This window comes from Sinocyclocheilus anshuiensis, unplaced genomic scaffold (genome assembly GCF_001515605.1).
Source record: "Sinocyclocheilus anshuiensis isolate Anshui unplaced genomic scaffold, SAMN03320099.WGS_v1.1 scaffold1874, whole genome shotgun sequence".
NCBI lineage: Eukaryota > Metazoa > Chordata > Actinopteri > Cypriniformes > Cyprinidae > Sinocyclocheilus > Sinocyclocheilus anshuiensis.
Genome location: NW_015546140.1, coordinates 152709 through 170896, shown reverse-complemented (window position 1 = coordinate 170896; position 18188 = coordinate 152709). Strand labels below are relative to the sequence as shown.

At 40.2% G+C, this 18188-nt stretch overlaps 1 protein-coding gene across 1 annotated transcript in view; it reads right to left on the bottom strand.

The window, feature by feature from the left end:
• LOC107701181 (nck-associated protein 1-like) overlaps positions 1 to 12008 on the bottom strand; it is a 19766-nt gene extending 7758 nt beyond the window's left edge. Inside the window, exons 1-20 of the mRNA XM_016503152.1 lie at positions 11860 to 12008; positions 10108 to 10218; positions 9931 to 10023; positions 9192 to 9248; positions 8962 to 9104; positions 7876 to 7966; positions 7474 to 7611; positions 7307 to 7355; positions 5962 to 6118; positions 5793 to 5849; positions 5589 to 5685; positions 5329 to 5438; positions 4397 to 4529; positions 4228 to 4309; positions 3746 to 3804; positions 2739 to 2884; positions 1862 to 1994; positions 1116 to 1235; positions 869 to 1008; positions 665 to 796 (exon numbers count right to left, since the gene is read on the bottom strand). Coding sequence (XP_016358638.1) covers positions 665 to 796; positions 869 to 1008; positions 1116 to 1235; positions 1862 to 1994; positions 2739 to 2884; positions 3746 to 3804; positions 4228 to 4309; positions 4397 to 4529; positions 5329 to 5438; positions 5589 to 5685; positions 5793 to 5849; positions 5962 to 6118; positions 7307 to 7355; positions 7474 to 7611; positions 7876 to 7966; positions 8962 to 9104; positions 9192 to 9248; positions 9931 to 10023; positions 10108 to 10218; positions 11860 to 11949 — 2138 coding nt within the window. The 5' untranslated portion in view covers positions 11950 to 12008. The remainder of the gene's footprint in view (positions 1 to 664; positions 797 to 868; positions 1009 to 1115; positions 1236 to 1861; positions 1995 to 2738; positions 2885 to 3745; positions 3805 to 4227; positions 4310 to 4396; positions 4530 to 5328; positions 5439 to 5588; positions 5686 to 5792; positions 5850 to 5961; positions 6119 to 7306; positions 7356 to 7473; positions 7612 to 7875; positions 7967 to 8961; positions 9105 to 9191; positions 9249 to 9930; positions 10024 to 10107; positions 10219 to 11859) is intronic.
• Between the last annotated feature and the right edge of the window lie 6180 nt (positions 12009 to 18188).

The following is an 18188-nucleotide window of genomic DNA, read 5'->3' as shown; positions in this document are numbered from 1 at the left end:
GTCCTATCCTAACAAACCATACATCAATGGAAAGCTATTTATTCAGCTTTCAGATGATGTATAAAACTCAATTTCAAAGAATTGACCCTCATGACTGGTTTTGTGCTCCAGGGTCACATTTGCCCTTGTGGCATAATGTTGATTACCACAAAATTACTTTCAAAAAGCTAAAGTCTAGATTATTGTGAGGCACCTACAATGGAAGTGAATGGGGCCAATCCGTAAAAAAAAAAATATTCCACTTCAAAAGAATAACCACAAGACATGAACGATATCCGTGTTAACATGATTTTCGTTTGAAAAAACATAAACATGCATAAAACCTCCTTCATATTCATGACATGTGTCATGTCATGATTATGAAGGTGTCATGTCAGTCTGCACATCCCTTCAAGTAAAATGTTACCAACTTTTCTGTGTAAAGTCATGTCCAAATGTATAACTCTGTTGCCATGATGACTTAAGACCTAAAACCCTAAAATGACTGTAAACAGCTTTACAGCTTAAACAATACACATTTAAGTGCTTCATAGTAACCTCAATTTTTGCTTAGGATATTCCTTTAAGACACAGCATGGAACTGAGAGGATTTTCAACAAACTCATTTTGTGTTGTGATCTAAACAGTTCAGTTTCTTAGTAAATACTTTAAATATTAGCAATACTTGTTGAGTCTTATCTCCAGCTGTGAGAGCAGGAACTCAGCAGGTACAATGATGTGTTTGAACACGGTGAAATCAGCGCAGATACTGTAGGAAGCACACAGTTCTGTCAGCGCCTGGTGCATCTTATCCAGACTACAAAACAAGAGAGCCAGTGAGATCTCATATCTACAGCTAGCTATAATGATGCTATGAGATGTTACGTACTTTGTGACGATGGCTCTGTCCTTCCTGAGGCTTTCTGCCCCTGGTTTCACTTTAGGCATGTCTCCTTTCTTTGGTAATGACTTCTTCAGTTTTTTGTTGCGTGCTGTACTGATGGTCTCGGCACTGTGTTTGGGCAGTAACTAAAACACAGTTTTAAAAATGTACGTTTTATGTTGGTTGATCCTCATGCCTTTACGTCACACTGAATCATCTAGTTCACTGTGTTTGAAGTAACAGTGTAATGTACCTTCTCATGTAGGTTACACTGTTCAGCACATATCTCCAGCACAACCGTACACGTCTGTCGGGAAATCTCCTCCAGAAAGCTCACACACAGCTTCAAGCTTTGATTCTCTATTTCCTCAGTCTAGTCCACGCGCACACATGCATTTAACAAGAAACATATGACAGAACATCACTTAGTAGTAGCGCAAATAGTGTTTCAGTTTTTACTTTCTATGGTAGAATTTACTTAAAACCCCACTTTTTGGCCATTAGAACAATCATTCAACAAATCAGCTGCGAGATACAAGACAACACATTTTAATGGACCTTTAGGTTCTTAACACAAAGTCCAGAATTAAAGATGCTTGGTGCAGATGGACACCTGGACAGTCTGAGGGCAATAATAGATAGAAAACTGTGGTCACGATAACTAGGAAATCGACCCAGTACTGACATTATGAATGATATGCTGGTTAAGTATATGTATTTCAGTTATCTTCAGTCAGATGCATTTGACTGACTCTCAGACGACTCTTATGGCCAAATGACTTGCAGGATCTAGAGTGGGATGTCAGTATAGTATCTATTGTTTGACAAAACTCTGAGCTAAGATTATCTGAAGGCAGACAAGCTAACATCGCTGCTGAAGAACTGTGCTACACTACTAACGTCAATAAATTCTTCTCCCCACAAGAACTCCGATCAAGCTTACTTATATACTTATAGAGAAAATCTAAAACATTGGCGAGCCAGGTTAACAGTACTGACCTCCTCTGGACAGAGCGGATGGAGACACTGACTGAAGTGTGAACAGATGACTGGGAAAGCCGTGAGGTAGCGCTGCATGGACACATCCTCACTGCTCTGAGAGAACAGCTTCTCAAACACACGCGCGTGGAAACTGAAACATTACAGGCACGTCAACTCAAAAGAAATGTCTGGATCTCTAAGCTGTATGCATCTCTTGTCCATTTACATTTTTTAAGACTCACAGAAGATGCAAACTTCAACAAGGTGCATTTTTGATTAATATCCTGGCCACACATTTCATCATAATAAAGGACTGAGGACTCTGTATTCATGGTCTCAATATGATCTTCTGTGTGACAAACCATTAGTCCAAATCTCCTCCTCTGATTAGCTTTTGAATCGTATAGCTCTGAAACGTCATCAACATCAATGGAAACATGCAAGAACTAACACAGTTTGGGGTCAATGACATCAAATGGTGTCGATGTGGCATTTGTGCAGTTAATACAACTTTTGTACTCTATTTCAAAGCTTCTGGAGAGGGGAAGATTATCTATGAAAAACCAAATAGATGTCACACAAGCCTATCACATGATTTTAGAAGACTCGAAATGGAGAGCGTGAATCATGTGGAAACTGTTATGATAATTTGATGTGCTTTTTTGTCATTTTTGAGATTGATAGTCCTTATTCACTTTTATTATATGGTAAAAAGCAGCCAGGATAATGTCTTTATACAAAAAAAAAGAAATCTGCAAAAAAAGAAATCGCAGAATTTCTATTTTTTATTGTCATATTCATTCTTAACATGCGTGGATGACCCTTACACCACACAACATAAATGTGCATCTGTATTGATGTCACAGCTTCACTCAATCACTCAGAAGTGACTCACCAGAGAATAGAGAGATCAGCTGTCTCACAGAGGAGTTCATTCACGTTGTCCATCATCCTAGTGTGAAACTGGGCCATGTTCATGACCTTGGCAAGATCAGGGTAGTCCTTCAGTGCCAGAGCAGCTTTACCAGCACTGGTGTACACCTGAAGAATGCAAACACATTGGGTCATCAGATCTGGAATGGTTGCCATAACTTTTGATGGACTATTGAGATTGAGTGTCTTGAGTGTGTACTAAATGCATGTATTCAATTGGCAGACATTCTTACACAAAATGTGGCTGCAAGTAAAGATTAGTTTGCTAATTGATTAACTGGCCGATAATTTTTTTGAATAATCAATTAAGATGTAATTTTCTTTATTTTACTGAAAACAACAACAACAACAACTCGTTATTCCATCCTACCCGATGTTGTCCTCCAAGTGTCCAGATTGACGAAAACAATGAAAACAAACATAGTGAATACATCTGTGTAGTCTATGCTAGAAATTATGTGTAAAATTAAAAGAATGACTAAGTTTTAAAATAAAATGACCAAATAAATCGCTAAAATAATAATAATGATACTACTACTACTATTACTACTACTACTAATAAAGAAACACAAAACCACAAACTCCAATCTGGAACATTGTTCTAGCTTGGTTAAGAACTAGTGCTGTGATTTCCCAGTGGGTGACATAGGTCAATTTGGTGTGCTATACATTGAATAAAGAAATATGGTTCAACATTTAGTATTAACAATACATATGTTTTAAAAAAGTGGAGGGAAACCGAAAAATGGCAGTGAGGTAAGCATGTTCCTGCTGTATAAATATGTGAGATCTAATTGATTCGATGAACAAGTTCCCCTCATATTTTCATTTAAAAATTATTCAGGAAACTTCAACTTCAACCACAGTAAATGAATAAAAGTGTGTGTCCAAAGGTCTTCCTATTTTGGCCTATTTTCTTTTCTTTTCTTATTTAGGCTTCAAATTAATTCAGTTTTGCTTAAGCCGTACCTGCAATCTTAACCAGTCCAGTCTGAATGGTTTCAGATCAAACTCTTCTCCTGCATCCACTGTATAAAAAAGACCACCAACGAATATTAAGAAAATAAATCTGTATGTAACAACTGGATTTGAATTCCTGCTACACATTTTATCAAAGATGCTGAAAGATGGCAGTTGAACAATATGTACTTAAATCATATCATACCTATTTCTCAAATATGAACTGTACCTTAAACCACACAAACAAACCCACAATATTATTAATATAAAAAAAAACAAAAAACTTTTGCCTTCAAGTTTGTCTTTTGACCAGTTGGTGGGCAGTCACACAAAGCTAGTAGAACAAACTCTAATTTCAGAGTTTACAATCCCAAACAAATCCAGCCCAATTAAGCAGTCACAACACTAACTAAAAACCTTGTACTGCTGCTACCTGGGCGAGTATGCACAGAGTACACAGCCTGTGAAGAGAAAACTGAAAGGCAACTCACAGTGCTTGAGACTCAGTGCGGACAGAGTTGAGACAAACGACGACATAAGAACGGATTCTTCCTCCGGACAGACGTACATACCCTGAAATGAGAAGATAGAAAATTAAGCACAACTGCAAACCTTCTTATAGAAATGCGCTTCAGTGAGCATTGCCGTGTGCCGGAGTACCTGAATGGTGTCGTTCAGCGCTAGAGCATCATACTGTGACAAGTACTGCAGATGGTAGCGTTGTATAACATATCTGTGTTGAGCCAACAGAGTGCGCAGCTTTTCCATGTAGTAGAGGAGCTCTGCCATCTGGCTGTACAACAAAAACATTGAGCATGTGAACATATGAAAGGTTCGTGTGTGTGTGTGTGTGCAATTCACACAACAATCTAGGAAAGTGGGTAACACTTTATTTTAGGGTATCTTAACTAGTTGCATATTAGCATGCATATTACTATAATATTAGCCATTTATTAGTACTAATTAAGCACATACAGTATATTCTACATGACCTTATTCTACATCCCTAATCCTACCCTATATCTAAACTTAACAACTACCTTACTAACTATTAATAAGCAGCAAATTATTAATTTATTGAGGGAAAAGTTAAGAGTGAATAAGTGTTCCCTATTCTAAAGTGTTACCGGAAAGTAAATATTACCATAATAGTCTTTCCAAGTTTACAAAGTCACCAGTGCTTCACTTTTAATTTTGGAAAACGTAATAGCAGCCTTCATAGCAAACATAATATACAAATGTGATTCTTCAGTTAGAGGCACTTTTGACTACTTTAAAAAGAAAATACATTGATAGTGTTTTAGTTAAATAATGAATCTCAAATACTGACACAGTACTGACACATAATAACCCTTAATAACACTCAGATCATGATGTAAAGATCTTAGAATTAACGTCTAATGTTCAGTCTGTCACTCTGCTGTCCTTTTATTGATATTTCCATGATGATCAGAAACGTTTGTTCAAAAACAAAACGTTAGGTTTGTTGGTAAATTAAAATGAGGTGAATAGATGAAATTAATGGAGAAGGTCACATACAGTATGTTACAGATGTGTTGAATGCTCACGTCCTGTAGCTCAGTGAAACTTACGAGTCTGCGTAGTCCTCCGGGGTCTTGGTTTTGGGGATGTTCTCAGCATGACGCACAAGCCAGAGCACTTCGTCTCGGGAGAACGACAGCGCCATGAACACAAACAAAGCCTAGAGCGGGCGCATATACAGTTCATGCCTCAGAGATGTCTTACCACTCTACATTATTACAATTTATTCGCATTTAATATAGCAAAAAAAATAAAATAAGTACGACTATCAATAATAATAGTAATAGTAAAGTAAAAGAACAGTTGAAACCTTGGGTCCAAGCAAAGCAGGTTCATCCTCCAAAACTTTGGTAAGTTCCTTCAGGGCATTTCTCAGGAAGTTGCGCTTCTCTCTCCGTAATGCCCCGCTGAAAAACCCGTGAGAAGGGTGAACATTTAGTCTGCAGTCTGCAGTCTGGAGTCTGACAAAAGCTCGATGCCCATTTGGGACATTTGAAATAGTTAAGATGCTCACCAGTTAATGATGACATACTCTTTACATTCTTTGATGTCGGGAATGCGCTTACTGTACCTGTAAACAACAGTGAAGATAAACTGTGTACATTATAAGAAATAATTCTGTGATACATCAAAATCTTGATGTCAGGCTGTTGATACATGTGTGTACTGCATGCACCTGTTACCCTTTGAGACTGTCGAAGAAGTCCTCGGAGAGCTTGTGTATGTTGAGAATCTCGTCTCTGATGACTGTGAGGTACAGGCCGTTACGCAGGGCCATCTTCCACAGATTCTGAGAGTCTGCATTGGCGTTTAGACTGCTATGGCACAACAGGAAGCCAACTGACAACCACAAGATAACAGCATATCAGTGCAAATGTACTGTCTTTCATTCATACATTCATTCACATGAACATTAGGAAAATAACTCTCTATGCACCTCATCTGGGGCGTCTATTAATGGAAGCATCCATTTGGTTACATCCAAGTTTATAACCAGCAGGTCATTTACAGATATTTGGGGGCACTGAGAGCCACAAAACTCAATCTACTACAGTATTACAGTTTTGAGGCTCATATTATCATTAAAATGGTTTTTCATTAACGCATTAACATAGTCAGATTTCCATTTCTCTGTTGTGATTGTCTCCTGTGGGGAGTAGAGTTTCACTGACGTAAACAAATCAATTTAATTCAGAGAAAGAGTCAGAATGAAGAATCATTCAGAGGTCTATAAAAGATCATTAAAATATCAACCATCATATGTGACCCTGCAGCACAAAAGCAGTGTTAAGTCGCTGGGGTATATTTGTAGCAATAGCCAACAATACATTGTATGGGTCAAAATTATAGATTTTTCTTTTATGCCAAAAATCATTAGGATATTAAGTAAAGATCATGTTCCATGAAGATATTTTGTAAATTTCTTACCGTAAATATATCAAAACTTCATTTTTTATTAGTAATATGCATTGCTAAGAACTTCATTTGAACAACTTTAAAGATGATTTTCTCAATATTTAGATTTTTTTGCACCCTCAGATTCCAGATTTTCAAATAGTTGTATCTCAGCCAAATATTGTCCGATCCTAACAAACCATACATCAATGGAAATATTATTTATTCAGCTTTCAGATGATGTATAAATCTTATTTTTTATATAAATCTACATTTTTTCGAAATTTAAAAGAATTGACCCTTATGACTGGTTTTGTGGTCACATATGAGAGCCATCATCAAGTCTCATTCACTAATAAACGTGTGGATGATTTGTCCTTAAAAACGTCTCACAAAGCATTTCCACCAGATTCACATTTGCACATGAATTAGTTCTTAACCTTACTCTAATTAATACATATTATTCTAAATGAGAGACTGCATTCTTCTGGTGAGTCATTTGCACAATAATTCATTTTCATTTCCATCTAACTTCACCTCCCTCTCTCTCTCGGCCTGACAGCTAGTGTAGCGTGATCTTAGGTAAAGATTGTACTGAAAGTGCATGTCTCCTCGTATTTAACAGATACTCACTGAGGATCCAGCGCTCCATCACCTCCATGGACAGATACTCACAAGCCATCTAGAAACAATGCTCAGTGTTAGTCCTTTACACAAACTGTATACTGATACATCATGGACTGCAGTGGCATTGTATAATCAAACAGCCATACAGCTGAACTGATAACTGGTGTACGTACGGTGTCACAGCACGTAGGGCTGAGCATGGCAGCAGGGGACGCCAGCAGAGACAAGAGCTGAGCGCTGCGCCACTGATCAGCAGACAGATTCCTCCGCGGATACACCATGCGCAGCGAGAGGAGAGCCCCTGTCACAGACTGACCAACAACACAGACATCCACATAATTAACTGAATCAGTCACAGACTAGAATGACTACACTTCAGCTTTTGTCTAAGTCTGAAGACTTATCTATCCAATATTCACTAGGGTTTCATTTCTCTTTAATATGGCTGCACAGCAAACAGAAACTGAGTGGTACGTGCCAAACACTAGAATATAATAAGACCGACGCTGATTTTGCATATCATAAGAATTTTATTTTGTATATACAAATGTCTGGTGTATCTATAGGGGACTGACCTTGGTGTGGGGTCCAAACTCCTCTGAAAGTTTTTTCCAGGGATGGTCGTATTCAATAAACATCTGACCAAGTCGAGGAAATGAGGGATCACTGCATAGAGTTATAACACACACAATCATCCAGTGTATTATTATATATTTCTGACGTATTCTATTGCCCTCACATAAATCTTTCTGCATTTGTATTATGGTTTTGAGCCAAGGACTGTTGGCTGACTCAACAGAGAGATACAAGCCAATAAAATCTCCAGCCAGTAATGGATGTATTTGGCTGGTTAGATATAAATAATCGACATGATTCTATAAGAGTACTTGATTGATTGTAGTCATAATAATATTCCTACAAGAATATAAAAGTTGGCGTTTTGCATCTAGTCTTGAAGTAAAGCAATGATCTGTCTCTAACTATATGAATCTGTTTCACATTCGGCTGTGCGAAAATAAAACAAATTTTTTTCAGAATGTAATAGCATGCAGATTTGAATTAAACTGAACATTAATGAGACCAAAAAAGAGTGATAAGACAATGTCCTGGGGATGAGAATCACCTACAAGATATTGAATACAAGTCACTTGTTTCTGTTGCTTAAATGTAAATGTGTGTATATTTATGTTTACACAATGACTGTGAGAATACATAAAGATACATAAACCAGGAAAAGCCATTTACTATAAAATGTACATTTACTAAATTTTTTTTAAATGATCAATTGAGCAAATGTTCTGACATCACATCATATTGAAATCACATGTAATTGCAGATTAATATTGATATTAAATGTACATTATGTTCAGCCCAATCTTATGACAATATGTAAGTATTGCACAAGTTGGCGATTTTATATGAAAACGTATGATTTGTAGGAATAAAAAGTCACCACCAAACCTCCAGTAGCCCTCAGAGGATCACGTGAGCAGATCGTACAAACACAAATGACAACGAGATGTGCCAATGTGCCAAATAGGAAAATTATGAAATTGTGTGAGTTTGTTTCCCTCCAAATTGTGAAATACTTATGAACTGTTATGAGTGTTTGCACATATAACTGTCCAAAAGCACCGTGACTGTGTCTAAAAATCTGTTACCTGTTTCCATTGCAGAACTCAAATGCACAGTTATACATTCCGACAATTGCCTTCTTGTCATCAATACGGGACAGCATGTAAATGACTGAGGCGTAGGTCACGATAAGGTCCAGATAGTTCTTGGTGAGGTCAAAATTTACAGCCTGAAATGGATTATGACCACAGATTAATGTAAAACCATCTCTGCCTCTCCTTTGATTTTCTTTCCTCTCTTCAAGAGTCGTACTTACTATGTCAAAGTAGCACTGGCAGGCATCTATTGTGTTGAGCAACTCATAAACATGGTCCTAAAGAATAATGAAAATATAAAGAAACTATATATCAATCACATTACATATACCAAGTTGTGTTAGAAATGCATTGTTAGTAAAGCATTAGTTCATGTGAAAGTTAACGTTCAAATTTGGAATCTGGTGGCTCTTCAAAACACTTTTTGAACTCTTATTTTAAGGCACAATGCCATAAGCCTCAAACAATTTGTCAACAAATGTATCAACATTTTTCCTCAGAAATGCCCGAATAAAGTGCTAAAGTGGGACCTTTTTAGGTTTAACTCCAGTAATATTGAAAGATTTTCCTCGCTGGTTTTTGGTCATTGCTACTTGTTTTTAGTGTCCATCTAGATACCAGCAAATAGCATCTTATTCACAATTATGCAAAAAGTGATATACATATCTGAGCAGTGGTGGAAGAAGGTAGTGAACACTTTGTGTTCAGTTTAATAAAGACATTGCACACCTGTATCTAAAGCAACTCACAAATGAAGCTTGCATTGCTGAGTTGGCATGTTATTGAATTTTTTTTTAATTGACTAATTTTTGCAAACAGTTGTAAAGATTTGTCTTCCTCAATTCAAGTAGATTAAGTTGTACTTGCATAACTAGAAACTGCTGTCTGGTGGTAATATTAACAAGATGGCCACCAAATGAACTTAAGTTGACAAGGAGTTTAATCCGCTGACATTCTTACCCTGAAATCCATGACATCGATGAAGGACTCGTAGTAACTGTGCAGGCCCTCCAACACAGCTGACTTCTGCTTCTGTACACTGCTCAGATGTTGCTGTAGAAAGGGGAAATTAAATATTCAACATCTGAGCCAAGAACAAAGACAACAAGGAATCACGTTTTATCTGTGAATACTCACACTGCCACCCCTGATGTCAATGTTGGGGAATTTTCTGTTGATGTATTTTACAGAAGACTCCATGCTTTTTTCAGTGAAGTATGATGGTCTTCGCTTTGAGTCTGTGCATACCTGAAAAAAAAAACGTATATATGACCCAAAACCCAGAATGCAAAATCACATAAAATACTGAACGCCAAACCAGCCAAAAAACAGTCATGCCCCTTGATGTTAAATGATGACCCAGGAAAGCATGGGTGCTCTGCTCTTACAGTGACTACGCACAGATCCTCATTTTTATCTATCCTCTTTATAGATTTAAATGTTAATACAATTATTATTATTACTAAACATATCTGCAAACAGCAGTCATCAGGCTCAAGCACATCATCAGCAAAAATGAGAAATTAAAGACATTTGTAGGTTTTTGGCAAAATGGTTAAAAAGATCCTAAATACCATCACCTGTAATGTGATTTAAGTGCTTATCACTTTTGATCAGTAGGTGGCGCTGTGACCTGATTGATATGGTGTGGTCAGCGTGGCGTGACAATGACACACACAGTTTGGTCTCAATATACCTAACGGTTGCAGAGACACAGCCTCAGATCTATCAACTACACTGATGTGTTAAGTGATCATGGTTTGGTACATTTATTACACAAAATCCATAACTTTTGCTGGCATGCTCTGAAGATGATCTGAATCCAATTGAAAAGTCTGACCATACCTGGCATCATTGTTCTCTGTATGGCTCAAAGACCAGTATCATTTACAATAGGCCAAATTAATCAAAAACTATTAGCAGAAGCCACAAGGTTTCATAATGATACAGCAATGAGTTTTGATGACAAATTAGTTTGCTCTTTGTCAAATTCATTTGCGTGTTGATTGAGAACAACATTTTGACTGAATTCAATAACTTCTGTTCTGCGTTGCCTGAAGATGATGTGATTTTCATGATAATCAGATGAACGGACTTGGACGTGTTCGGAAAAAAAGGGTTTTCGAAAAATGATGTACGTCATAGAGTGCATTCGACTCGACTTGAGACATTCTGAAGTGCACATTGTGGATGTAAAGCATAAAGCATAAATATGATTTCTAACAGTATGTAGAGGCCTGCATTATGTTTGGCCTTCACAGCACATGTCACTGTAGAGGCAGTGCAAAGACACAGAGAAAAGTGGAACGTCCAACACAGAAACTCGTGCCGTTAGGGTAGGTCAGAGGATTTATCTACTGATTTATTGCACTATAACGCTCACATGAGTCTAGACAGTGGATTAGTCCAGTAGGAGCTCTGCCATGACTCTGTGTAACACTGGTTTCTGAGACAGACAGGAAGTGCAGCCTGTTTGCAGCAAGTGTGTGAGAGAGATGTGGTTTACAGAGAGGCCTGACAGGTCCTGTGCATTTCCTGTGTGCACTTCCTCTTTCTCTACAAAATTGAGACAGAACATACTTTCTTCTGAAAACATGACAAAATACAATACATAAATCATACTTTTAAAAGCCCTCTGAGTAAAATAGTGTACTTTCAAATCCCATCTGAATAATAAACACTATTTTTTTCCCGATTTGAGCATCGTTTGGATGTGCAAACAACTCAACAAACAAAGCGGTTAACTGAGTTCAGTCTGTCGTGAATCAATCACATATTCACTGCGAGTTCAAACAAACAAAATTCAGCCCTGCCTATATTCCTATATTACTCATTAGATCTCATTAGATCTCATATTTTCTGTATTACAAGAATCCATTTTCCTCTCACCTTTTTAATGTGGTTCATCCTGATCAGCACTCCTTGACCCCGTTCATTGAGTATGAGCAGTTTTTCAGCCAGTTTGAACTGGTAGGCCATGATCCCTGTCCAGATGAGATGATCCTCAGTGAAACAATGAACGCTGCTGTCTTCACAGATCAACACTGACACCCATTCTGTAGAGAAGGAGGTGCTTACAGAGCTTCCGCTCCTCATGTCTTTTATGGCACATCTCATCACTGACACATCTGAATTCTTCTGCATGTATTGCTCCTACTGAGCAAAGACAGGCCAAAGAAACCTCAAAGTGTGTCATGGCTTGCTGCTTCCTCCTAGAGAAGTGATTCAGTGACTCTTGACTTTACAGCGAAAATCAGCTTTCACTGTTTAACAGAACCCTCTGTTGTCCATGTTACTTAATAAATGAACTTTAATAAAAAGTGTTCAGTGTTTCAATGAAATAAAGTTGTTCTGTCAACATGCTACTGGAGAGTAAACTGCACAAACAGAAAACACAGTGCAGGACATAGTGAGCGACTGAAGGCCACAACATGAAAACTTATGAGTCTGCATAGAAGGAGCAGCTTTTCCACAGTCTATATTGGTTTTGTTTTTCATGGACATTTATGGAAACCTGGAAAATCGGCCAGGGGTGTATGAGCTCATGATCGCAATCAGCCAACAACAGTGATCCAGTCAAATTCCGAAGGACATAACCAAGTCCCATCCTACGTTTTTTCTTGTTTAAGAAGCCGTTTCACTCAGTTATATGTCACAATAGAGAAGACGATTGTGTGTTTAACTCAGCTCAATATATTTAAAGTGTTCCTGAAGTATACTTGCAATAGCTCCACTTTAGCACAGTCAAATAGTCCTCAGTATATTTTTAGTTGGACTTCAGCACTACTTTCACACAATTAATGTGCATTAAGTACAAAATTAGTTGTTCCAGTTTAGCCAGTTTATACCAGTTTAGTATACTAAGGCTCGGTTTCACAAACGGGGCTTAGCTTAAACCAGGATTAGACCTTAGTTAAATTAAGATATTTAAGCAACTTAAAAAAAAATGCCTTAGAAGAAAACATTACAGGTGTGCATCTTGACAGAAAAATGACACTGACATATTTTAAGATATGTCAGAGCAAGATATTTTCAGTTGAAACAGCTCAAACATGCATTTTAGTCTGGGACTAGTTTAAGCCTCGTCTGTGTGTCTCGATCACCAACTGCAGTCCCCATGAGCTCCACCAGTGGGCACTCCATCCCTGACTTTTGCCATTCACCCTGGACTACATCCCCCATAATCCTTTGCCGAACTCATCATCTGTTGCGTCACCTGTCTATTATTAGATCTCATCATCAGTTCACAGCTGTCTCACATTAGAAGGACTTTAAAATATGCACACACGCTTGAACACTTCGCTGGTGATTGCTTAGCCTGTGACGTTCTCCTGTTTTCCCCGAGTTTCATTCCCTTCCTTGTCTTTGAGTGTTTTGTAGTGATGGGCAAATGAAGCCTCATGAAACACAGAGGCTTTCCTCTGACTGTTTCAGGAAAAGATTCAAAGCTTCGCGAGTATCAAAAATAGCGCCATCTGGTGGTCAATAAAAAATATAGCAGCCAAAAGCCTGTGACAATAGTGTGTGTGTGTGGGTGTGTTTGTGTTTGTGTTTGTGTTTGTGTGTGTGTGTGTGTGTGTGTGTGTGTGTGTGTGTGTGTGTGTGTGTGTGTGTGTGTGTTTGTGTGTGTGTGTGTGTTTGTTAAAATTCTCTCTCTGATAAAATAATTTACCCATTAAACTGTGGCCAATATGAATATCAATATGATGTAATAGAAGAATAATGTACACATATGAATTGCATATGGCAAAAATTTTTTGAACTTTTTATTCTTCATATTACTTGTATGGCTGGGTATTTAAAAATGTAATTGAATAAGTCTGAATGAAAACTTACTCGTAAAGTAAGATCTGGGGTTTTGAACATTCCGACACGCGCACGTGATTGGACAGATAGTGAGGCTTCATTTTCTGCTGATCACGTTATTCTCTGAAAACAATACGCACTCCGGCACAGAGCTTCATGAGAAATTGCGCTGCTTACCCGATACGTGCTTTGAAGCTTCAGTGTCATATGTAACATCACTAGTGTTTTGATCTTGGACTATTTATCTGTTTTATGATTGTTAGCTGCCTGCCCTGACCTTCGCCTGTTTTGTGAATTACTCTTTTGGATTGACTTGTATGTACTGTAACTCTGGTGTTTGACCCTGCCTGTTTGACTACGCTCTACAATAAAAGCCTGAGAGTGGATTCCCACACCGTTGTCACGACGCCTTCTCCGTTACACTGTGAAACTGGGGGTAAATGTACAATTGCAGGGGATTTTTATGAGGTACATAAATATGTAAAAGTATTTGTAATATACTTGCCATGAAATTAGTGTATAACAAATACATTTTAGTATATTTATTTTTCACTAGTGTGGTGTTATGGGCTGGTGGTTTTCCAGGTACTGGTCTTAGTTCATTAATCCTGCTTAAATTCACCTGCGATAGGACAGAAACCGTTCCTATGCTCTCCTTCTCCACAATCCAGAGCATTGTTATTTTGAGACTTGCTTTTGGTTCTTCTATGTATATATTTTTGGTAACGTTATTTTGATAGTATACTTTAGACATTCTACTAAGTAACTTTGCAAATACATGTCAACTTGTTCTATTAACCTTAACCCTAATCTAGCAGTCTACTAATACTGAACCCTCCCTTATTGTTGTGGCTTACAAGCCAGCCGTGAAGACTCAAAATCCATGTAATGTGAAGACCAAGAGACTGACACCGCAGTAACATCAACAACTATATCTTTATTGACAGACAGTTCAGAAAAAACGATGCAAGCAGGTAAGTATGAAGTTCAGGTAAAGTCTTGGACACTTAGCTGAAATGGAAACATTTATTTTGTCTTTGCAGGTACTGGTTAACATAGCTGGCAAGCAGGATGAAGACTGGAAACTAGTGATGGGCGTGTTTGAAACACTGTTTCACGAAGCTTTGAAACATTTGTGAATCTTTTGTTTCAAAGCAGTGTTTCGGAGCACGTATAAAACCGGCCAGGTCACGTGATTTTAGCAAACGAAGCTTCGTTACGTCACACTGTTCTGAAACTCCGATGGTTCACCACTAGGGGGTGTTGGTCTCAAAGTGAACCTATGAACCACTTCTGGTTGCCCAGTTAATCATGTGACATGAAATCCCACAACATTTTACTATAAAAAATAAAGAATTCAGGGCCAGATGTTGTGGGTTAAACAAAAGATAACTTCACTTTGACACAGATGGCTATATAGTTTAAAAAAAATGTGTAAAAACATTCAGTACTTGCAACCTACAAATCACATCATACCTTAAAAATAACAAAATGAGTTTACGATAGAATTAAATCCACCCCCTTCACCTTCTCCTTCACTACTCTTGCCTGCTGGTTTTTATAGACAGCTCTAATGAAAACGATTAAATAATTACATAAATCAATTAATTAATTAAATAATTAATTGAGTTCATTGTGTGTTAAGGGTTTGATTATACTTAAAACACATAACACAAGCACTATGTCCTAAATGAATGTGCTTTTTCATGAGCTACACTGGCATTGTTTTCTGTTTCTGTTAGGACGTGTTTCTGTTTCCTGATGTGAGGCAGTGTCCCTCTGTTTGTAAATGTACACACATGCATTTGTTCTTAACCTTACTTTAATGTGACCACATGATCATGTTTAGTTTACATAACATCCTAATACCCCATAACGAGAAAGCAGAAAACAGTTCCCCTTCAGGAACTTGAGCTGTGTCTGAAGACGCTATGAGAATGCCCCCAGCGTGACCACGCTCTGAATCACATGTGTAATCAGTCCAATGGAAGGGCGAGACGTCACGGCCGGGTGACGTCATCGACCAGGAAGCTTAAAAGCACGTGCGGCAGAGCCGGAGTCAGCTTTCTGTCATTCAGCAAGCGCTCTGTGTGTGTGTATACGTTCAGTCTGTCCTGTGATTCTTATTTGATGTTATTTGGTCCACAATAAGCTCCACTATCTCTAAAGCAACTGCTAAGACAAAGCATAAGGGCGATAGCAGATCACTTTTCAGATTGTGTGTTCCTCCCTGCCCGCATTACATTAAGAGCGGGGATACACACAGTCTGTGCGTGGTCTGCTTGGGAGCGAAGCATGCTCTCGAGGGAGCCGACTGCCCGCATTGTGAGCGGCTTCCCCTGCGTACGCTTCGCTCCCGGAATGCTCTCTTTGAGGAGGGAGCCTTCACCTGCGTTCCCCGCGGTGCTGGCCCCGCTTCCGCCGAGGTGGAGTGGCAGCTGCACTCGTGGGGTTCGCAAGCGGATCTGGCGGAGGGAATGGAGACGGGCGAGTCCCTATCTCCTTCCTCACCTGCTAGATCCAGCGCCCCCTCTCTGGGATCGGAAGCCCGCTCCGCGGTTTCTTCCCCCCGGACAGAGGGCTCGACGCTGCACCTCTCTTCCTCCAAGGAGGTCCCCCAGCGTGACCACGCTCTGAATCACATGTGTAATCAGTCCAATGGAAGGGCGAGACGTCATAGGCAGGTGACGTAGCGACCAGGAAGCTATAAAAGCACGTGAGGTGGAACCGGCATCAGCTTTCTGTCATTCAGCTAGCGCTCTGTGTGTGTATACGTTCATTCTGTTTTTGTGAGTCTTATTTGATGTTGTTTGTCCACAATAAGCTCCAATATGTCTTAAGCAAGTGCTAAGACAAAGCATAAGGGCGATAGCAGATCGCGTTTCAGAATGTGTGTTCCTCCCTGCCCGCGTTATATTACGAGCGGGGATACACACAGTCTGTGCGTGGTCTGCTTGGGAGCGAAGCATGCTCTCGAGGGAGCCGACTGCCCGCATTGTGAGCGGCTTCCCCTGCGTACGCTTCGCTCCCGGAATGCTCTCTTTGAGGAGGGAGCCTTCACCTGCGTTCCCCGCGGTGCTGGCCCCGCTTCCGCCGAGGTGGAGTGGCAGCTGCACTCGTGGGGTTCGCAAGCGGATCTGGCGGAGGGAATGGAGACGGGCGAGTCCCTATCTCCTTCCTCACCTGCTAGATCCAGCGCCCCCTCTCTGGGATCGGAAGCCCGCTCCGCGGTTTCTTCCCCCCGGACAGAGGGCTCGACGCTGCACCTCTCTTCCTCCAAGGAGGTCGATGTGGAGAGCGTAGAGGATGCGCCTCATTCGCCCCAATATGAGGAGCTTTTGGAGGTGGTGACTCGTGCGGTAGCCAAATTAAACATTGAGTGGCCCGCTGAGAAACAGAATGAGTGTACACCGGCAACACAGCAGTGGTCTCTTACATCAACCACAAGGGAGGTCTGCGTTCGCGACCCTTGTACAAGCTGGCGCACCAGATCCATGTGTGGTCCCAGGGCAAATTCCTCTCGCTGAGAGCAGTGCACATTCCTGGGCATCTCAATATGGGAGCAGACATCCTGTCGAGACAGGGGCCGAGGCCCGGAAAATGGAGGTGGTGAAGCAGATATAGAGAGTTTTTGGCCAGGCTCAGTCCCCACCTGCTAGATCCGGCGCCCCCTCTCTAGGATCGGAAGCCCGCTCTGCGGTTTCTTCCCCCCGGACAGAGGGCTCGACGCTGCACCTCTCTTCCTCCAAGGAGGTCGATGTGGAGAGCGTAGAGGATGCGCCTCATTCGCCCCAATATGAGGAGCTTTTGGAGGTGGTGACTCGTGCGGTAGCCAAATTAAACATTGAGTGGCCCGCCGAGGAACAGACTGAGCTGCAGAAAAGCAAATTAAATGAGCGTTTTCTGTGGACCAGACCTCCACGCCGGAGCCTGCCTTTTTTCCCCGATCTCCATGCTGAGGTCTCAAGATCGTGGGCTCGGCCATTCTCAGCCCGCCTCTTTTACAAAGTGTGTGGATGCTGCTCTGGCTCTGCTGCGACTCCAGGGCATCCGCATACTGAATTACATCGATGATAGGTTGATATTAGTTCAATTGGAGCAGACAGCGGTTTGGCACTGAGATGTTGTTCTTGCCCACATGAAAGAGCTGGGGTTAAGACTGAAAGACCAAGAAAAGTGTGCTTTCTCAATTACAGATGACCACTTATCTGGGCATGGTGTGGGATTCGACCACGATGCAGGCACATTTTTCTCCTGCATGGATCGAGTCGAGCCTCATGGCAGTCGCGAGAGTGAGAGAAGGCCGGTCACTCACTGTCAAGCAGTTTCATAAATTGCTGGGTCTGATGGCAGCTGCATCCACTTTGATACCTTTTGGCCTGCTGTACATGAGACCCCTACAGTGGTGGCTC